We start from the raw sequence: 16290 nt of genomic DNA, 5'->3' as shown, positions 1-16290 counted from the left end.
CCGGAATGAGAAGGGCCTGGATGAGGTAGGTGCAGGGATGATGGGCTCTTGGTAAAATCAATTGAGGACCTCTTTTGGATTTTTGTTCATAGAGGGGGCGGAAGGGAAATTGATGAACTCTGCACCCCGAAGCCCATACCTGTGTCTTGTCTTTTGCTGTCTGATTACCATGACCCTTTAGGCTCCCTAAATTCCACACTGTCCTATTCTGACATTAAATAAGTCTTTGTTTTTGGCTTAGAGTCAGACGAAAGTTGAAGGAAAACAGATACCAGCTGAGTTCTGGATGTAGTTGATGAGCCCCATGGCTGGGCTTTGTGGGCCATATTCTGCTTATGGGGTCTACCTTCAGGGTGGCACATTCTGGGGCTTCCTTGGGGAGAAAACATCATCTGCAGCACATGGGGTGACAAGAGTGGAGAGCATGAGGGCAGCCAACTGGTGGAGACTGATTATCCAGAGAACATGAAGTTCTCTACAGGCAGCCTGTAGGACAGGATATAATAGTGTGGACAGCAGAGACTCCAGAGTGATAAAGAACCTTGAGTGAAGAGTGATAACACGACTCTTCACTTCTCTCATGTTGCAGGGATAATTGTATATGTTTCTAATCCATCTCTATTTGAAAACTTTAGGGGTAGATGTGTTTTGCAATTCAGAAATTTGTAGATTTTAGAAAGTGAATATAGTTCCCTCATGTAAGAGACACAGACATGGGCAAAAGTGATGGACAGAGCAAGGAGGAGGCAGAGATGCAGAGGTACAGAGATGCTGAACCAGTGAGGTTCAGGGCAGTGCCCTATAATCAAACACATCAGTATATCTGAAGCTAAATATGAATAGTCATGCTTAGATAAACGTAAGTATGATTGTGAACGATTCAGGTGAGGTTCTGGGCCAGTTATGAACAAACTTGTTTCTTCATAGATTTTTAAATTTTGGAATTACAGATAAGGGATTATGGTTTTATAATTGTTCTCAGGTTTTAAGGAGCACGAGAGTGCTGGTAAAGCCATCTGAACACATCACATGGTAGGTATGTATACAATCTCAATCCAAAACAAAATAATCAGTGTCCGAGGGGGTGGATATTTGGCTTGTAAGGAAGAAAGTTCTTACCATGAGTAATAACACAGCTTTGGAATCAGCTGCCTTGGGAGTTGTGTACAACCAGGGGGCAAAAGTGCCTTAGAAGAGAGGCTTCCTCTGCTGGGAGGGTGATAGAACTCATTGCTTATGAACATTGGCTGCCTGTGATGTCCCTTTTCATGCACCAGAGGGGGGAGGCAAAAAATGGTGTGCGTGTGTGTATGTGTGACAAAGGACTGTCACATTTTTTATAATAAATATCTTATTGCATACATCTTTGTTCACATCTCTAATTATTTTGTTAGAATAAATTTATTGAAGAGAAACTCTTCAAAAGAAGGTTATGGACATCTTAAAGACCTGTGAGCCATTGGAATTAGAATTTTGTCACAATTATCCACAAAAATTGTCTGTAGGGTTTCTTAACTTTGAACTTCATGACAGTGACTGAGCTCACACTTGGATTGAGGAAAAGTGTAGATTTCTTCCTTTTCCTCTTGGTTTCAATGGGACAGCATCTCTGAAAAATCACAGCTTCTGGGCTATCCAGTTCCTTGAAGTGAGGACCTCATGAGACCCCATGTAGCTGTGTAGATGGTATTCACCTGCTTTTGAAGATCTGCGGCCTCGTGTCATATATCCCATGGCATGTGGTCCAGCTATCTGCTGAGTGGTCAGGGTTGCACCTGGCTTCATTAGGTCTTCATGGCTAACTCCAATACTTGTGGTTATGATAGTTTTCCTGGAGTGCTTGGGTCTGCTTCTGCAGCCTGCAGCCTTCTATGACCTCATAAGAGTGACTCCCTGCCTTATGTCTGAGACTATACTTGTTCTGGACTCCATGCTGGAGTGAAAGATATTTTGTGCAGTTTCCTTCTTAGTGTGGAGTGGAAAGTGAATCCCCTGTTGGGCAACACTGTGACACTTCCTGTTAATATATCTAATTCTCTGACACCCAAAGCCATGTGAAATATTCCTATTTCATCATATTGCACCAACATTGCTCCTGATGATGTTGGCCAGGACAAATGGGGTTGCTGATGAGGATTTTATCTGGGATTTCTACATTCTTGGCTCAGGACGCGCAAAAGGGCAGATAGGTAAGGGACCATAGGGGCCTCAGGCAAACAGGTGAAGTGGTTTCAGTGGTTTTCTGGGATATCAAAATTTATTTCAGTTGGACTCTTGACCCCTGAATCTACCTACAAGCCCAGGGACAGAAATTCTAGCCATTAAATCTTGAGACTTTGGCAGTGGAGTGAGGAGTAGCAGAGGTAGAGATTACACACGAGACCAAGAAGATTCTGAATGGGAGTATCTTTAAAGATCAGTGTTCTGTTGAAACTGGGGCCCCAGGACACATTAACCCAGATTCTGAGAGGATGGGGGATAAGCCTGTATGACTCCTTCCCTAAGGACTGGCTGAAACAATCTGGCTCCAGGAATAAAGAGGGCTGTGTTGCCTGATAAGTACTAATCTCTAGAGGCAAGGTCCCTCTTCCCAGACCCCTAGATTCAGAGTCTGCAGAAGAACTTTTGAGAGGGAACATGGGCACACTTAGTTAAAATGATGTAGAGAGGCATGAAAGGGAGTTTAAGTTAAATCTTGTGTGTCTGATCCTGCAATAATTTCTGATCTTATTTTTTCTGCATGGCAACACATAGTCCCCTGTCTCCTGCCTGCTCCCCAAGCAGGGTATGTGGCTGGGCCAAACACATTTTAGTGGTACACAGAGTAGGGGCTTCACAGCAAATATCTGTCGAGTGATCAGCACAGTCATATGCAGATAATGGGACCAATGACATAATCCATACCTCCAAACCTCAGATTGTCTCAATGTCCCCCCCAGCTCCACCTCCAGACTCCACTGTTTGCACTGACCATTAGAATTTGTATTTTCTGAATGTTAAGGTTTCCAGGAGCCGGTCCCTGATCTGCCTGGTGCGGGCCCCATAGATGAGAGGGTTGAGGGCAGGGGGCAGCAGCAAATAGATGTTAGAGAGAAGGATGTGCATGGGCTTTGGGACAGTGTGGCGACCAAAACGGTGTGTGAGGTAGGAGAAGAGACCAGGTACGTAGAAAGCCAGGATGACGCAGATATGGGAACTACACGTACCAAAGGCCTTAGCCCGGGCCTCCTTGGTAGGCAGTCGCAGCACAGCATGGGCAATGAGCCCGTAAGAACCAGTGATGCCCAGAATATCTAAACCTGATATGGCCAGTGAGAGTGCCAACCCATACAAGTTGTTGGCCCGTGTGTTACCCACCACCAGCTCCACCACTGCCATGTGTGCACAATAGGCATGGTCTATGGTCTTGGCTCGGAAGTGTTCAAATCGTGCCACCAGCAGAGGGAAAGGCACAACGATAGCCACAGCTTTCAGTGCCAGTGCCAGAGCCACATAGCCCACACGAGCTTTGGTGACTAGGATAGGGTAGTGCAGTGGACGCCCTACTGCCACAGCACGATCACAGGCCATGGCCAGCAGTACACCAGATTCCACGGCCGTCAGTGCATGGACAAAGAACATCTGGACCAGGCAGGCAGCATATGGCACAAGGCGGGGCCCGAGCCACAGCACGGCCAGCAACCCTGGGGCTATTGATGTGGCTAAGCCCAGGTCTGTGGCTGCCAGTGTGGCCAGGAGCAGAAACATGGGCTGGTGCAGTGCGGAATCTACCTGCACCACTGCCAGCAATGCTCCATTGCCCAGCAGGGCCAGCAGATACATGGGCCCAAAGACCAGTGTCAGCCAGGCCTGGGCAGCCCCTAGCCCTGGAATGCCAGTCAGTAGGAAGAAGGCTGGGCGTGGGGAGGTGGAGTTGGGCGGTGCAGCTTCTGCCATCCTGTGGGGGTCAAAATTTTAGGGCTCATGGGAGCATGAGTCCTGACAGGAAGGACAGGGATTTGGGGGGTGTCATAGGTGTGCAGACCTATCCATAGAGTATGTGAAGGGCTGAGATGATCACAGGGTTATAATCTTCAGTTGGGGTTTTGAATGGATAATCAAGGTCATAACCCTAGCTGGATGGGAGAACCCTCTACACTTGGAAGCCCATGACTGGAGAGGAAAAAATGGGACAGTTGTACTGAGGAAGTTGGGAAGGTCACTGCTGTAGTCACTGATAAAATCAGAGCCCTTTAGTTGAAGGTCAGCCGAGAGGGAAGCTGAGAATTTTTCTTCCTCAGTGTTTAAAAAGACTCAGTCTCAGTCTCAGATGATGGGGAGAAAGCCAGTGCTGTGTGGGGATCAGGTTTTAGCCTCCTCCTGTCCCTACTGTGTCCTTAGGCACAACTTCTGGGTGTCAGCTTCATCTCAACAATGGACAGATGCTTAAGTATTGCTTAGCTTTAACATTCTGGGCACTAACTCTCCAAAAAGAAAGGGGGAAAGTAGAGAGAAAGGGAGAAAAGGAAGATGAGGTAAATGGAACCTGGAATGAAGCTGGAAGGTGGTGTGACCAGAGAAAACCGGTAAGCTTTTGGGGTTTGGGGTGCTTACATTTTCTTTAACTTGATGAAATAGCGAACTTGGCCACCAGCTGGAGAGTTGAAGTTGGGCCTCGGAAGCAATGTGGAAAGAGATAGCAGAAAAGGAACTTCTCTCTTGTCCTTCTTTATGATCCAGAGGGGGGTTCCACTACAGTGTCTTTCCTGGTATGCGAAAGGGAGTGCTGACAATGGGGAGGAAATGGCACTCAACCCAGAGTAGCAGCCATACGAGGAGGAAGCATCTCTCATGCTGGAGGAGTCAGGGTGAGTCGAACCGATTCCTCCCAGAATCTAGCCCACAGCAGAAGCTAATGACTGTTGAATGAATAAATGGAGGATGAAAACACTAGCAGAAGACTTGACTGGGGAAAGATCCTGAGTAAGGTGTGTTGGCAGCTTCTCTTTGACCTGTGCCTATAGGGCCCTTTATGTGGCTGTTCTTGTACCTGCCTCCCTCAGGGCCCTTACCCCTCCCTCCTGTGCCACATTAACTCTTTCCTGTGCTGTCTTCACTCAGTGCTGACAGGACTGGTAACTCAGGAAGTAGAATAAGGAGGCAGAGATGGGGAAACAAAGAAAGGGATTGACTTGAAAGGTGGTGGAAAGATCTGGGAAAGAGGAACACTGCCTATGGGAGGTCTTTGCTTTGTTCTTTAATAACATCCCCTCTATTGTAATTACTTGTCTTTCTTTTTCCCACTAGACTGAAAGAGTTAGAGGCAGTGCTTCTTATTAGCCTCAATCTCCACTGCTCATCACAAAGCTTGGTGTGTAGTTGTCTATGAATAAATATTTATTGTTTTTAATTATGGGACAGAAGTGCTGGCTAAAATAGTTTGCTGATTAACAGGGGCTTCTACAGTTTCAGGTGCCTTAGGTATCCATGGAGATGAGAAAGAAAGAATTAGTCACCATTAACCACAAGTCTATAGAGTATGATTCTTTCTGCTATAACAAAATACATTCTAAAAATCACCACACTATGCAACACAATGCAAAAAACAAAACAAAACAAAAACCCCAAATAAAAAAAAACACAGGGCTTACAGGACAAGTGGGAGGAGGGGGCACAACATTCAAAACTTTGTCAGTGACATACTTAAAAAGGATAGGAACCTAATAAAAGTGGTAGCACATGTTAAATGATTAGAAAGTACATAAATGTACCAATAAATATGACACTTCACTTTGAAAAAGACCTGGAGTTCACCCTTTGGAAGTGAGTGTTGGAAGTAGCTTGTGAATTATTGTGAAAAGATAGACTAATCTGAAATCAGGTGGAATGCTGTAACAGCAGATGTGGATGGGCGTGGCTCATAACATAAGTGGTAAGCTGAGGCAACTGATGAATGTTTGCATGTGGGTACGTGTGCTTGTTGCATTTTCCAAAGCACTTCTGTTCAATGGGTGCAGTTTTCCATGTTCACCTAGTTTCTCACAGATGAAATCACACATAAACAAACATGAAATTCACACTATGCTCAGTTCTCTAATACATCAATTGGTTGGAACAGATCTGCATTTCAAAGCCAGCTGTATAGCAGGACTGATCGAATCTCTTTTGTGCCTGGCCCTGTGCCACGTGGTGAGCATACAGTGGGAACAGCAAGACCCTGTTGCCCTCCAGGAGATCGTAATCCAGTGGACACAGTGATCCCCTCGGTTGTTCGAGAACTATTAAAGTAACTGTGTTAGGTCAGTACCAGATATGGCAGGAGTGCAGAGAAAGCCTTTCCCCTTTCCTCGGGGAGTCAGGGATCCCTTCTCTGAATGACAGTAGTGCCTCCAGTCCTCTGGAGAGTCCTATGTGTAGACACTGCTCTAAGTCCTATCCTCACAACACGCATTTGCAGTAGGTACAATTATTTCCCCCATCTTTGCACAGACAAAGAACTAAGGCACAAAGAAATGAAGTAACAAGTCCAAGGCCATGCAGCTAGTAATTAACAGTTAGGATAATAGTTCAGTCTGGCTCTAACATCCCTGCACTTAGCCACTACTTCAAACATTTTCACTGAGATTTAGCACATGGGTAGTTTTCCAGGAGGAAGAGTTCAGGAGACAGATTTGGCAGATGATTCTAGGATGTTGAATGGGGAGATGCAGAAAGAGCTGCAATTATTTGTCAGTAGATAGTGAGCCCACATCCACTGAGGGAGGAGTGGAACTCCTGGGAGGTGGGAGCAGTAGGAGGAAAGCCACGAAAGAGAGGTTGGGAAAAAGCGCCCTCAAATGCTATTATATTCCAATGGCCTGAAGAGAACACTAATAGGATTTTGGCTGACATATGGGCACTATTTGTACAAAGATTGTTCATAAGATAAATCACGGATCCCTGAAAGCACAACAAAACTGAATTCACTAAGTTCCTGCAAATCTGTTATGTTCTGTGTTTCCCACTCTCTAGTAATCCAGGATATATTGGGGGATATCACTGACTTTGTTTCTATGAAAGTTTCTTTGTTGGTCTCCCAGGCCCCAGCCAAACAATTCAGGAGATATCTGAACACATATTGGGGGTCACCTTGTCTTTCCCTGTCATGGTGGCCATTAGAAGAGAGTGTCTGACAATATACCTGTGACCTTTTGGGGGCTCTATGCAGGATTGTGCTCCCCAGAGGTAGGTCCCAGCCCTCTGTGGGGAGTGCCGATAGAGTGGGAGGAGGAGGGGAGGCTCACTGGTCCCCTCAGTTGCTCCTGGACTAGCATGGGAAATAAGATAGAAGAAGGCTCTGTCTGGAAAGTGACCCTGATTTTCTCACTGCTTTGACTAATGCAGCTACTACCAACACATGCTATAGAATAGGGATCCGAGATACCAGCTTGTGTTCATATGGGTCTGGCAGGGATGTTCAACCTTGTGGTGTCTCTGGGCCACACTGGAAAAAGAAGAGTTGTCTTGGGCCACACTTTAAATGCAAAAACATTAATGAAACCTGATGAGCAAAAAAGTGGTTTTAAGTAAATTTATGATTTTGTGTTGGGCTGTATTTATAGCCATCCTGGGCTGCATGTGGCCTGCAGGCTGTGGGTTGAACACCCCTGGTATGGTTTTCTGCTTATAATAACCAGTGGAAAACAACATGTGAGAGTAGATTATCCATTTACACAATAGATTACAGATCAGTAAATCTTGGGTCCTAGTGGTGCCACTTGACACTGAATCCTCTTCTAGAAATATCCTAAGGCAAACTCTCAATTGTCAGGTCTCAATTCTCAGGTCAGTATGAGACCTGTTTGTGAACAGTAGCCCAGGCTTCAGCTACCCTCAGTTTCTGGAGGGGCAGAAGAACTCTATAATCCCAAGGTAAGATCAAGTGATAGTATCCTTTGGAGATGTGGAAGTCATGGAACCCGCCACTCCTTTCTAGGTCTTCTAGCTTCCCTTCTCCTCCATCTGAGGCTCCCCAGAATGTTCTTAATGTTCCATAATACTCTGGGGCATTGGGAGTCCCCAATCCCTAGGTTAGTGGATGTTCTGGTACTGAGGTTGTAGACTTGGGAGAGAAATTGTTTTCCTTCTGTATTATAATAAGATCTGGTAGAAGTCAGGTTCTGTTGGCAGTACGAAATAGGTTAGACCTAGTTTTTATCAACTCTTTATAATGTTGCTTGCTCTTATCCTTTTCTTCTTCCTCTGCATCTGAATCAGTTGTTTGGACTGACTACATCTTTGACCATATGTACTCTTACTGGGATTTTGATAGAATTGCTTTACATTTATAGATCAATTTGGGGATAATTGTTGTCTTTACTGTATTCTGTTTTTCAATCCATAAACAGTTTGTCTCTCCATTTGTTTAGTCTTCTTTGATTTTTTAATAGTGTTTATAATAGTCATCATATAGATTCTATGCCCATTTTAAGTTTATGTAAGTATTTTGTTATTTGGATGTGATTATAAATTATATTGTATTTTTATTAGTACTTTATTGAGGTGTGATTGACTTAATAAAAAGCATATTTAATGTATACAACTCTATGAGTTTGGGTATAAGTATATACTCATGAAACCATCACCAACATCAATGTCATAAACATATCATCTCTTCCCAAACTTTCCTCTTATCCTCGTCATTATTAATATTATTATTATTGTTTTTAGTGATAAGAACATTTCACAGAAGATTGACTCTCTTAGCAAATTTTAAACATACAAGTACCTATAGCTACTGTCTTGTATATATTATATATGCCGAGAAGTAGATCTCCAGGATTATTTATTTTGCATAACTGAAACTTTGTATCCTTTGACTCTCTCCTCCCCATTTATCTCTCCCCCAGCCATTGGCAACCACCATTATACTCTCTGCTTCTATGAGTCTGATTAATTAATTTTTAAAATATTTTATTTATTTATTTATTTATAGAGAGGGGAAGGGAGGGAAAAAGAGAAGGAGATAAATATCTGTGTGAGACAGAAACATTGATTGGTTGCCTCTTGCATGTGTCCCAACAGGGAACATGTCCTACAGCCTAGGTAAATGCCCTGACCTGGAATTGAACCCTTGACCTTTCTCTTTGCAGGACAAAGCCCAATCAATAAGCCACACCGGTCAGGAATGAGTTTGATTATTTTAGATTCCACATATAAGTGAGATCATACAGCGTTTGTCTTTCTTTGGCTGCTTATTTCATTTAGCATAATGACTATCCATTTTGCTACCAATGTAAGTGTTTCTTTTTAAGGCTTGGTAGTAGTCCCTTGTATATATATACTACATTTTCTTTATTCTTTCATCTATTGATGAACATTTGGATTGTTTCCACATTTGGCTATTGTGACTAATGCTACAGTGAATATGGGAATGGGGATATTGCTTTGAGATGCTGATTTCAATTTCTTTGCATTAATATCCAGAAGTAGGATTGCTAGATCACATCATAGATCTAATTTTAATTTTATGGGGAATCTCCATAAAGTTTTCATAATGGCTGTACCAATTTACACTCCTACCAGCAGTGTACCAGGGTTCCCTTTTTTCACACAATTGCCAACACTTGTTATCTTTTGTTTCTATTTATTTATTTATCTTTTTTTACAGATTTTATTTTTTTCCATTTTTTATTTTATTGTTGTTCAAGTACAGTTGTCTGCTTTTCTCCCTACTCCTCTCTGCCATACCCACCTCCCTCCCCTGATTGCACCCCCTCCCTTGGTTTTGTCCAAGTGTCCTTTATAATTGTTCCTGAAAATCCTTCACCATTTTCCTCCCATTATCCCTCCCATCTTCCGTCTGGTTACTGTTTGTTTGTTCTTAATTTCAATTTCTCTGGTTATATTTTGCTTGCTTGTCTGTTTTGTTGATTAGGTTCCATTTAAAGGTGAGATCATATGGTATTTGTTTTTTACCACTTGGCTTATTTCACTTAGCATAGTGCTCTCCAGATCTATCCATACTGTCGCAAAGGGTAGCAGCTCCTTCTTTCTTTCTGCTGCATAGTATTCCACTGTGTAAATGTACCATGATTTTTTGATCCGTTCTTTTACTGATGGGCACTTAGGTTGCTTCCAGCACTTGGCTATTGTAAATTGTGCTGCTATGAACATCGGGGTGCATAGGTTCTTTTGGGTGGTGTTTCAGGGTTCTTAGGATATAATCCTAGCAGTGGAATCCCAGGTCAAAAGGTAGATCCATTTTTAGTTTTCTGAGGAAATTCCATGCTATTTTCCATAGGAAATTCCATGCTGTTTTCCATAGGAAATTGCATGCTGTTGTACCAGTCTGCAATCCCACCAACAGTGTCCCAGCATTCCCTTTTCTCCACATCTTCTCCAACACTTGTTGTTTGTTGAGTTGTTTATGATGGCCATTCTCACCAATGTGAGGTGGTATCTCATTGTGGTTTTAATTTGCATCTCTCTGATGGCTAGCAATGCTAACCATTTTTTCATATGTCTCTGGACCCTCTTTATGTCCTCTTGGAGAAGTGTCTGTTCAAGTCCTTTGCCCATTTTTTAATTGGGTTTTTTGTCTTCCTGGAGTGGAGCCTGAATTCTTTATATATTTTGGAGTTCAAATCCTTGTCTGAGGTATCACTGGCAAATATGTTTTCCTATATGGATGGTTCTCTTTCCATTTTAATGTTTTCTTTTCTTTTTTAAAAGAATCATTGTTCAAGTACAGTTTTCTCCTTTTACTCCCATTCCAGCCCACCCACCCATCCCTCCCCACTTCCCTCCCATTACCACCCTCCCCCTAGTTTTTGTCCATGTGTCCTTTAAATTTGTTCCTGTAAACCCTTCCCATTTTCCCCTGAAATTTCCTCTTCTCTCCCCTCTGGTCACTGTCAGCCTGTCCTCTATTTCAGTGTCTTTGACTATATTTTGCTTGTCTCTTTGTTTTGTTGTTTAGGTTCCTTTTAAAGGTGAGATCATATGGTATTTGTCTTTCACTGCCTGGCTAATTTCACTTAGCATAATGCTTTCCAGCTCCATCCATGCTGTTGCAAAGGGTAGGAGCTCCTTCTTTCTTTCTGCTGCATAGAATTCGATTGTGTAAATGTACCATAGTTTTTTGATCCATTCATTTACTGATGGGCATCTAGGTTGCTTTCAGCACTTAGCTATTGTAAATTGTGCTGCTATGAACATCGGGGTGCATAGGTTCTTTTGGATTGGTGTTTTAGTGTTCTTAGGATATAGTCCCAGCAGTGGAATTGCTGGGTCAAAAGGCAGATCCAGTTTTAGTTTTCTGACGAAGTTCCATACTGTTTTCCATAGTGGTTGTACCAGTCTGCAATCCCACCAACAGTGCACTAGGGTCCCCTTTTCTCCACAACCTCTCCAATACTTGTTGTTTGTTGCTTTGTTTATGATGGCCATTCTGACTGGTGTGAAGTGGTATCTCACTGTGGTTTTAATTTGCATCTTTCTGATAGCTAGCAATATTGGGTCCTCTGTATGTCCTCTTTGGAGAAGTATTAATGCTGTTTTCTTTAGCTATGCAGAAGCTTTTTATTTTGATGAGATCCTATTTGTTTATTCTTCCCTTTATGTCCCTTGCTCTAGGGGACATATCAGTGAGAATATTGTTGTGTGGAATATCTGAGATGTCCTGCTGATGTTTTCCTCTAGAACTTTTATGGTATTACGACTTATATTTAAGTCTTTTATCCACATTGAATTTATTTTTGTGTATGGTGTAAGTTGGTGCTCAAGTTTCATTCTTTTGCATGTAGCTGTTCAGCTCTCCTGGCACCATTTGTTGAAAAGACTATTTTTGCTCCATTTTATGCTGCTAACCCCTTTGTCAAATATTAATTGACTGTAGAGACTTAGGTTTATTTCTGGGCTCTCTATTGTGTTCCATTGGTCTATGTGTCTGTTTTTATGCCAGTACCAGGCTGTTTTGATTACAGTGTCCTTGTAATACAGTTTGATATCAGGTATTGTGATCCCTCCTACTTTGTTCTTCTTTCTCAAAACTGCAGAAGCTATTTGGGGTCATTTATAGTTCATAAAAATTGTTGAAGTGTTTGTTCTATATCTGTGAAATATGCCATTGATACTTTAGTAGGGATTGTGATGAATCTATAAATTGCTTTGGGTTGTATGGGCATTTTGATGATGATTATTCTTCCTATCCATGAACACAATATATGCTTCAATTTGTTTGTGCCTGCCTGAATTTCTTTCTTCAGTGTTATATAGTTTTCTGAGTACAGGTCTTTTACCTCCTTGGTTAGGTTTATTCCTAGGTATTTTATTTTTCTTGTTGCTAAATCAGATGGGATTTTTCCTGATTTCTGTTTCTGATATTTCATTGTTGGTAGGGGGGCTCTGTCCTGCAGAGCTCTCCCAGCCACCAAGGATGAGAATAAATCTATCAAGACATGATCTACTTGGGAAGGAAATGTGGGCTGATCTCTCAGATGAGAAAGGCCTCGAGCCTCTTTCTCAATAGGAATACAGGGTATATACATAAAGCCCATCAATCATTGTTATTGTTAGTTACTGTTAGGCAATAATTATAAAGGAATACATAACATTCAAAGGACTATAATTATAAGGGCTTATTCTGAGTCAGGGTCAGATAAAATGACAACAAAGGGCCATAAAACTTTGGGAAACAAACTCATTGTATGCTTGGACCCTTAACATTTAAATTGAGGGCATTGTCAGAGAAGCAGGTTTCACAGGATTTTATGCATTCTTTCTTAGGTCTGATCCTCCCCTCACCAGGACCGCCTGTTCAGGTACAGGGCTGCACAACCCTCCGGCAAGGTTTCTGGCTTGAGTCAGGCAGGAGAAACAAAGCAACCAAAAGATTAGTAAACTTTCTACAGATCGAATGAGGACTCAGGCTATGATGAAGCCAAGGGGTGAGGGTCTTTTGTCCCTCCTCCACAATCCCCTAAGTCCTTCCCTGATGGCCCCTTCACAACTGTGCCTGTCTTAGGTTGTTCCTTCCTTGATGAATGTTACCTGTCATTGACTATCCAGCCATCCTTAAGGGGCCAAGCAGGGTGAAGTAAATAGGGCAGAGGCTGCACCCCTTCCAGGAGGATAAATTTTGTCTCCTTAGTGGCTTATGGCCCCAAGATGCCCTAGCCATGGGGCCTTTCTGCCTCTCGGTGGGGTTACAGCTTCTGAAACCAGGCAGGACAGTTCCCAACAATTGTTGATATTAAACAATGAATGGGACAAGAATGAAATCAAGGAAGAAATCAAAAAGTTTCTGGAAACAAATGAAAATGAACTCACAACAATCCAAAACTTATGGGATGCAGTTAAGGCAGTCCTGAGAGGGAGGCTCATGGCGATACAGGCCTACCTAAAAAGGGTAGGGACATTTCAAATAAACAACCTAACCCTACACCTACAAGAACTGGAGGAAGAACAACAAAGACAGCTCAGAGCAAGTAGAAGGAAGGAAATAACCAAGATCAGAGCAGAATTAAATGACATAGAGACTAATAAATCTAGGAACTGGTTCTTTGAAAAGATAAACAAAATTGACAAGCCTTTAAGCAGACTCATCAAGAAAAAATAAGAGGGGACCCAAATAAACACAATCAGAAATGAAAGAGGAGAGATTACAACAGATACCACAGAAACACAAAAGATTGTAAGAAATTACTACAAACTACTATATGCTAAGAAATTTGAAAAACTAGGTGAAATGGACAAATTTCTAGAAAGATGTAGTCTTCCAAAACTCAGTGAAGAAGAAGCAGAAAGCCTGAACAGACTAATAACAGCTGATGAAATTGAAAGAGTAATAAAAAAACTACCAACACACAAAAGCCCTGGACTGGATGGTTTCACAGCATAATTATACAAAATATTTAAGGCAGAGCTAACCCCTATCCTTCACATACTATTTCAAAAAATCTAAGCAGATGGAAGACTCCCAATCTCTTTTTATGAAGCCATCATCATCCTAATCCCCAAACCAGATAAAGACATAGCAAAGAAAGAAAACTTCAGGCCAACATTGCTGATGAACATAGACACTAAAATCCTCAGCAAAATATTAGCAAACTGCATCCAGCCATACATTAAAAAAGATTATACACCATGATCAATTGGGATTCATCCCAGGGATACAAGGGTGGTACAGTATTTGTAAATCAATAAGTGTAATACATCACATAAACAAAAGAAAAAACAAAAATCACATGATCATATTAATAAATGCAGAAAAAGCATTTGATAAGGTACAGGACCCATTGTGATTAAAACACTCAGCAAAGTGGGAACAGAGGGAGCATTCCTCAACCTAATAAAGGCCATATATGAGAGACCTACAGCCAACATCATACTCAATGGGCAAAAAGTAAAAACTTTTCCACTAAGATCAGGAATAAGATGATGATGTTCATTTTCACCACTTCTATTTAACATAGTATTGGAAACCCTAGCCACAGTAATCAGACAAGAAAAAGAAATAAAAGGCATCCAAATTGGGAAGGAGGAAACAAAACTGTCATTGTTTGCAGATGACATGATAGTGTACATAGAAAATCCTATAGACTCCACCCCAAAACTGCTGGACCTAGTAAATGATTTTGGCAAAATGTTGGGATACAGTTATCTTTTGTTTTCAAAATAATAGCCATCTTAACAGGTGTAAGGTGATATCTCATTGTGGTTTTGATTTGCACTTCTCCAATGATTAGTGATATTGAACATCTTTTTCACATACTTGTTGGCTGTTTGTATGTCTTCCCTGGAAAAACATCTATTCAGGCCATTTTAAAATTGAGTTGATTCTTTTGTTGTTATTGAGTTATATGAGTTCCCTATATATTTTCATATAAACCCTTTGTCAGATACATGGTTTGCAAATATTTTCTCCGAGTATTTTATTTTTTCATTGTGTTGATTGTTTCCTTTGCTGTTCAGAAGTCTTTTTGTTGTTGTTGTTGTTCAAGTACAGCTGTCTCCACTTACCCCTCATCATTCCTCCCCACCCCACCAATTCCCACCTCCCACCCTCAGTCGCACTCTCCCTGGCTCTGTCCATGTGTCCCCTATATATGTTCCCTGATGACCCTTCCCCTATTTCCCCCCATTATCGCTCTCCCTTCTCCCCTTTGGTTACTGTCAATTTGTTCTTTATTTCAATGTCTCTGGTTATATTTTGCTTGCTTGTTTGTTGATTAGGTTCTACTTATAGGTGAGATCATATGGTATTTGTCTTTCATTGCCTGGCTTACTTCACTTAGCATAATGCTCTCCAGTTGCACCCATGCTATTGCGAAGGATAGGAGCTCTTTATTTCTGCTGTGTAGTATCCCATTGTGTAAATGTACCATAGTTTTTTGATCTACTCAGTTACTGATGGGTGCTTAGTTTGCTTCCAGCACTTGGTTATTGTAAATTGTGTTGCTATGAACATTGAGGTGCATAGGTTCTTTGAACTGGTGTTTCAGGATTTCTTAGTGTATTCTCCCAGCAGTGGAATTGCCAGATCAGTTCCACGCTGGAACCCTGGGTTGCACAGTCTGGCTCACTCCCCAGTTGTTCTTCCTGGTTATCTGCACACAAATGTGGGATCTTCCAGTCCACTACCCACTGCCTTGCTCTGCCAACCACTACCTTGCCCGCTCCATCCTCCAGTCTCTGCCTTGCTGCATGCCCTTTCTCCCTGGCTTCCTGTCTCTGCCCCTCCTACCAGTCTGAATTAATGTTTCTTCTTTAACTCCAAGGTTGTCAGACCTCTACACTGTTTGACTTTCTGGCAGTTCTGGTTATTTTTTGTTTTTAAATTTGTTGTTGCCTTTCTTTGGGTTGTGTGAGGAGGCAAAGTATATCTACTTATGCCTCCATCTTGGCTGGAAGTCTTGTAGTTTTCTTTCTTTGCTTTGTCTTTACCTGGTTTTGGGATTAGGATAATATGAGTCACATAAAAAGAGGTTGGCAGTCTTTCCTCTTCTTGAATTTTTTGGAATAATTTGTGAATGATCGGTGTTAGTTTTTTTTTGAATGTTTGGTAAAATTTACCTGTGAAGCTACCTGATCCAGGCTTTTGTGCATCAGTAATTTTTTGATTACTGCTTGAATTTTGCTACTTGTTATAAGTCTATTCATGTTTTCTGCTTCTTCCTAATTCAGTTGAAAGATTTGTTTCTAGAAATTTATCCATTTCACCCAGGTTGTCTGATTTCTTGACATGTAGTTGCTCACAGTAATTTCTTACAGTCCTTTGTATTTCTGTGATATCAGTTATTAATTGACCTCTTTCCTTTCTGATTTTAT

General features: G+C 41.8%; 1 protein-coding gene across 1 annotated transcript; it reads right to left on the bottom strand.

Moving 5' to 3' along the window:
• Nucleotides 1-1175: 1175 nt before the first annotated feature.
• LOC114500435 (olfactory receptor 52W1) lies at nt 1176-5569 on the bottom strand. The gene has a single exon (XM_036030200.1). It carries the CDS (start codon nt 3934-3936, stop codon nt 2974-2976), a length of 963 nt encoding a protein of 320 aa, XP_035886093.1. The 5' UTR covers nt 3937-5569; the 3' UTR covers nt 1176-2973.
• Nucleotides 5570-16290: the final 10721 nt, after the last annotated feature.

This window comes from Phyllostomus discolor, chromosome 6, assembly GCF_004126475.2.
Source record: "Phyllostomus discolor isolate MPI-MPIP mPhyDis1 chromosome 6, mPhyDis1.pri.v3, whole genome shotgun sequence".
Classification (NCBI taxonomy): domain Eukaryota; kingdom Metazoa; phylum Chordata; class Mammalia; order Chiroptera; family Phyllostomidae; genus Phyllostomus; species Phyllostomus discolor.
The sequence above is the reverse complement of the archived record's forward strand: the minus strand, read 5'-3'. Positions and strand labels throughout refer to the sequence as shown.

What these genes read in the sequence shown, in the direction of transcription:
- LOC114500435 (XM_036030200.1), bottom strand. Translation starts at nt 3,936, where the DNA reads ATGGCAGAAGCTGCACCGCCCAACTCCACCTCCCCACGCCCAGCCTTC.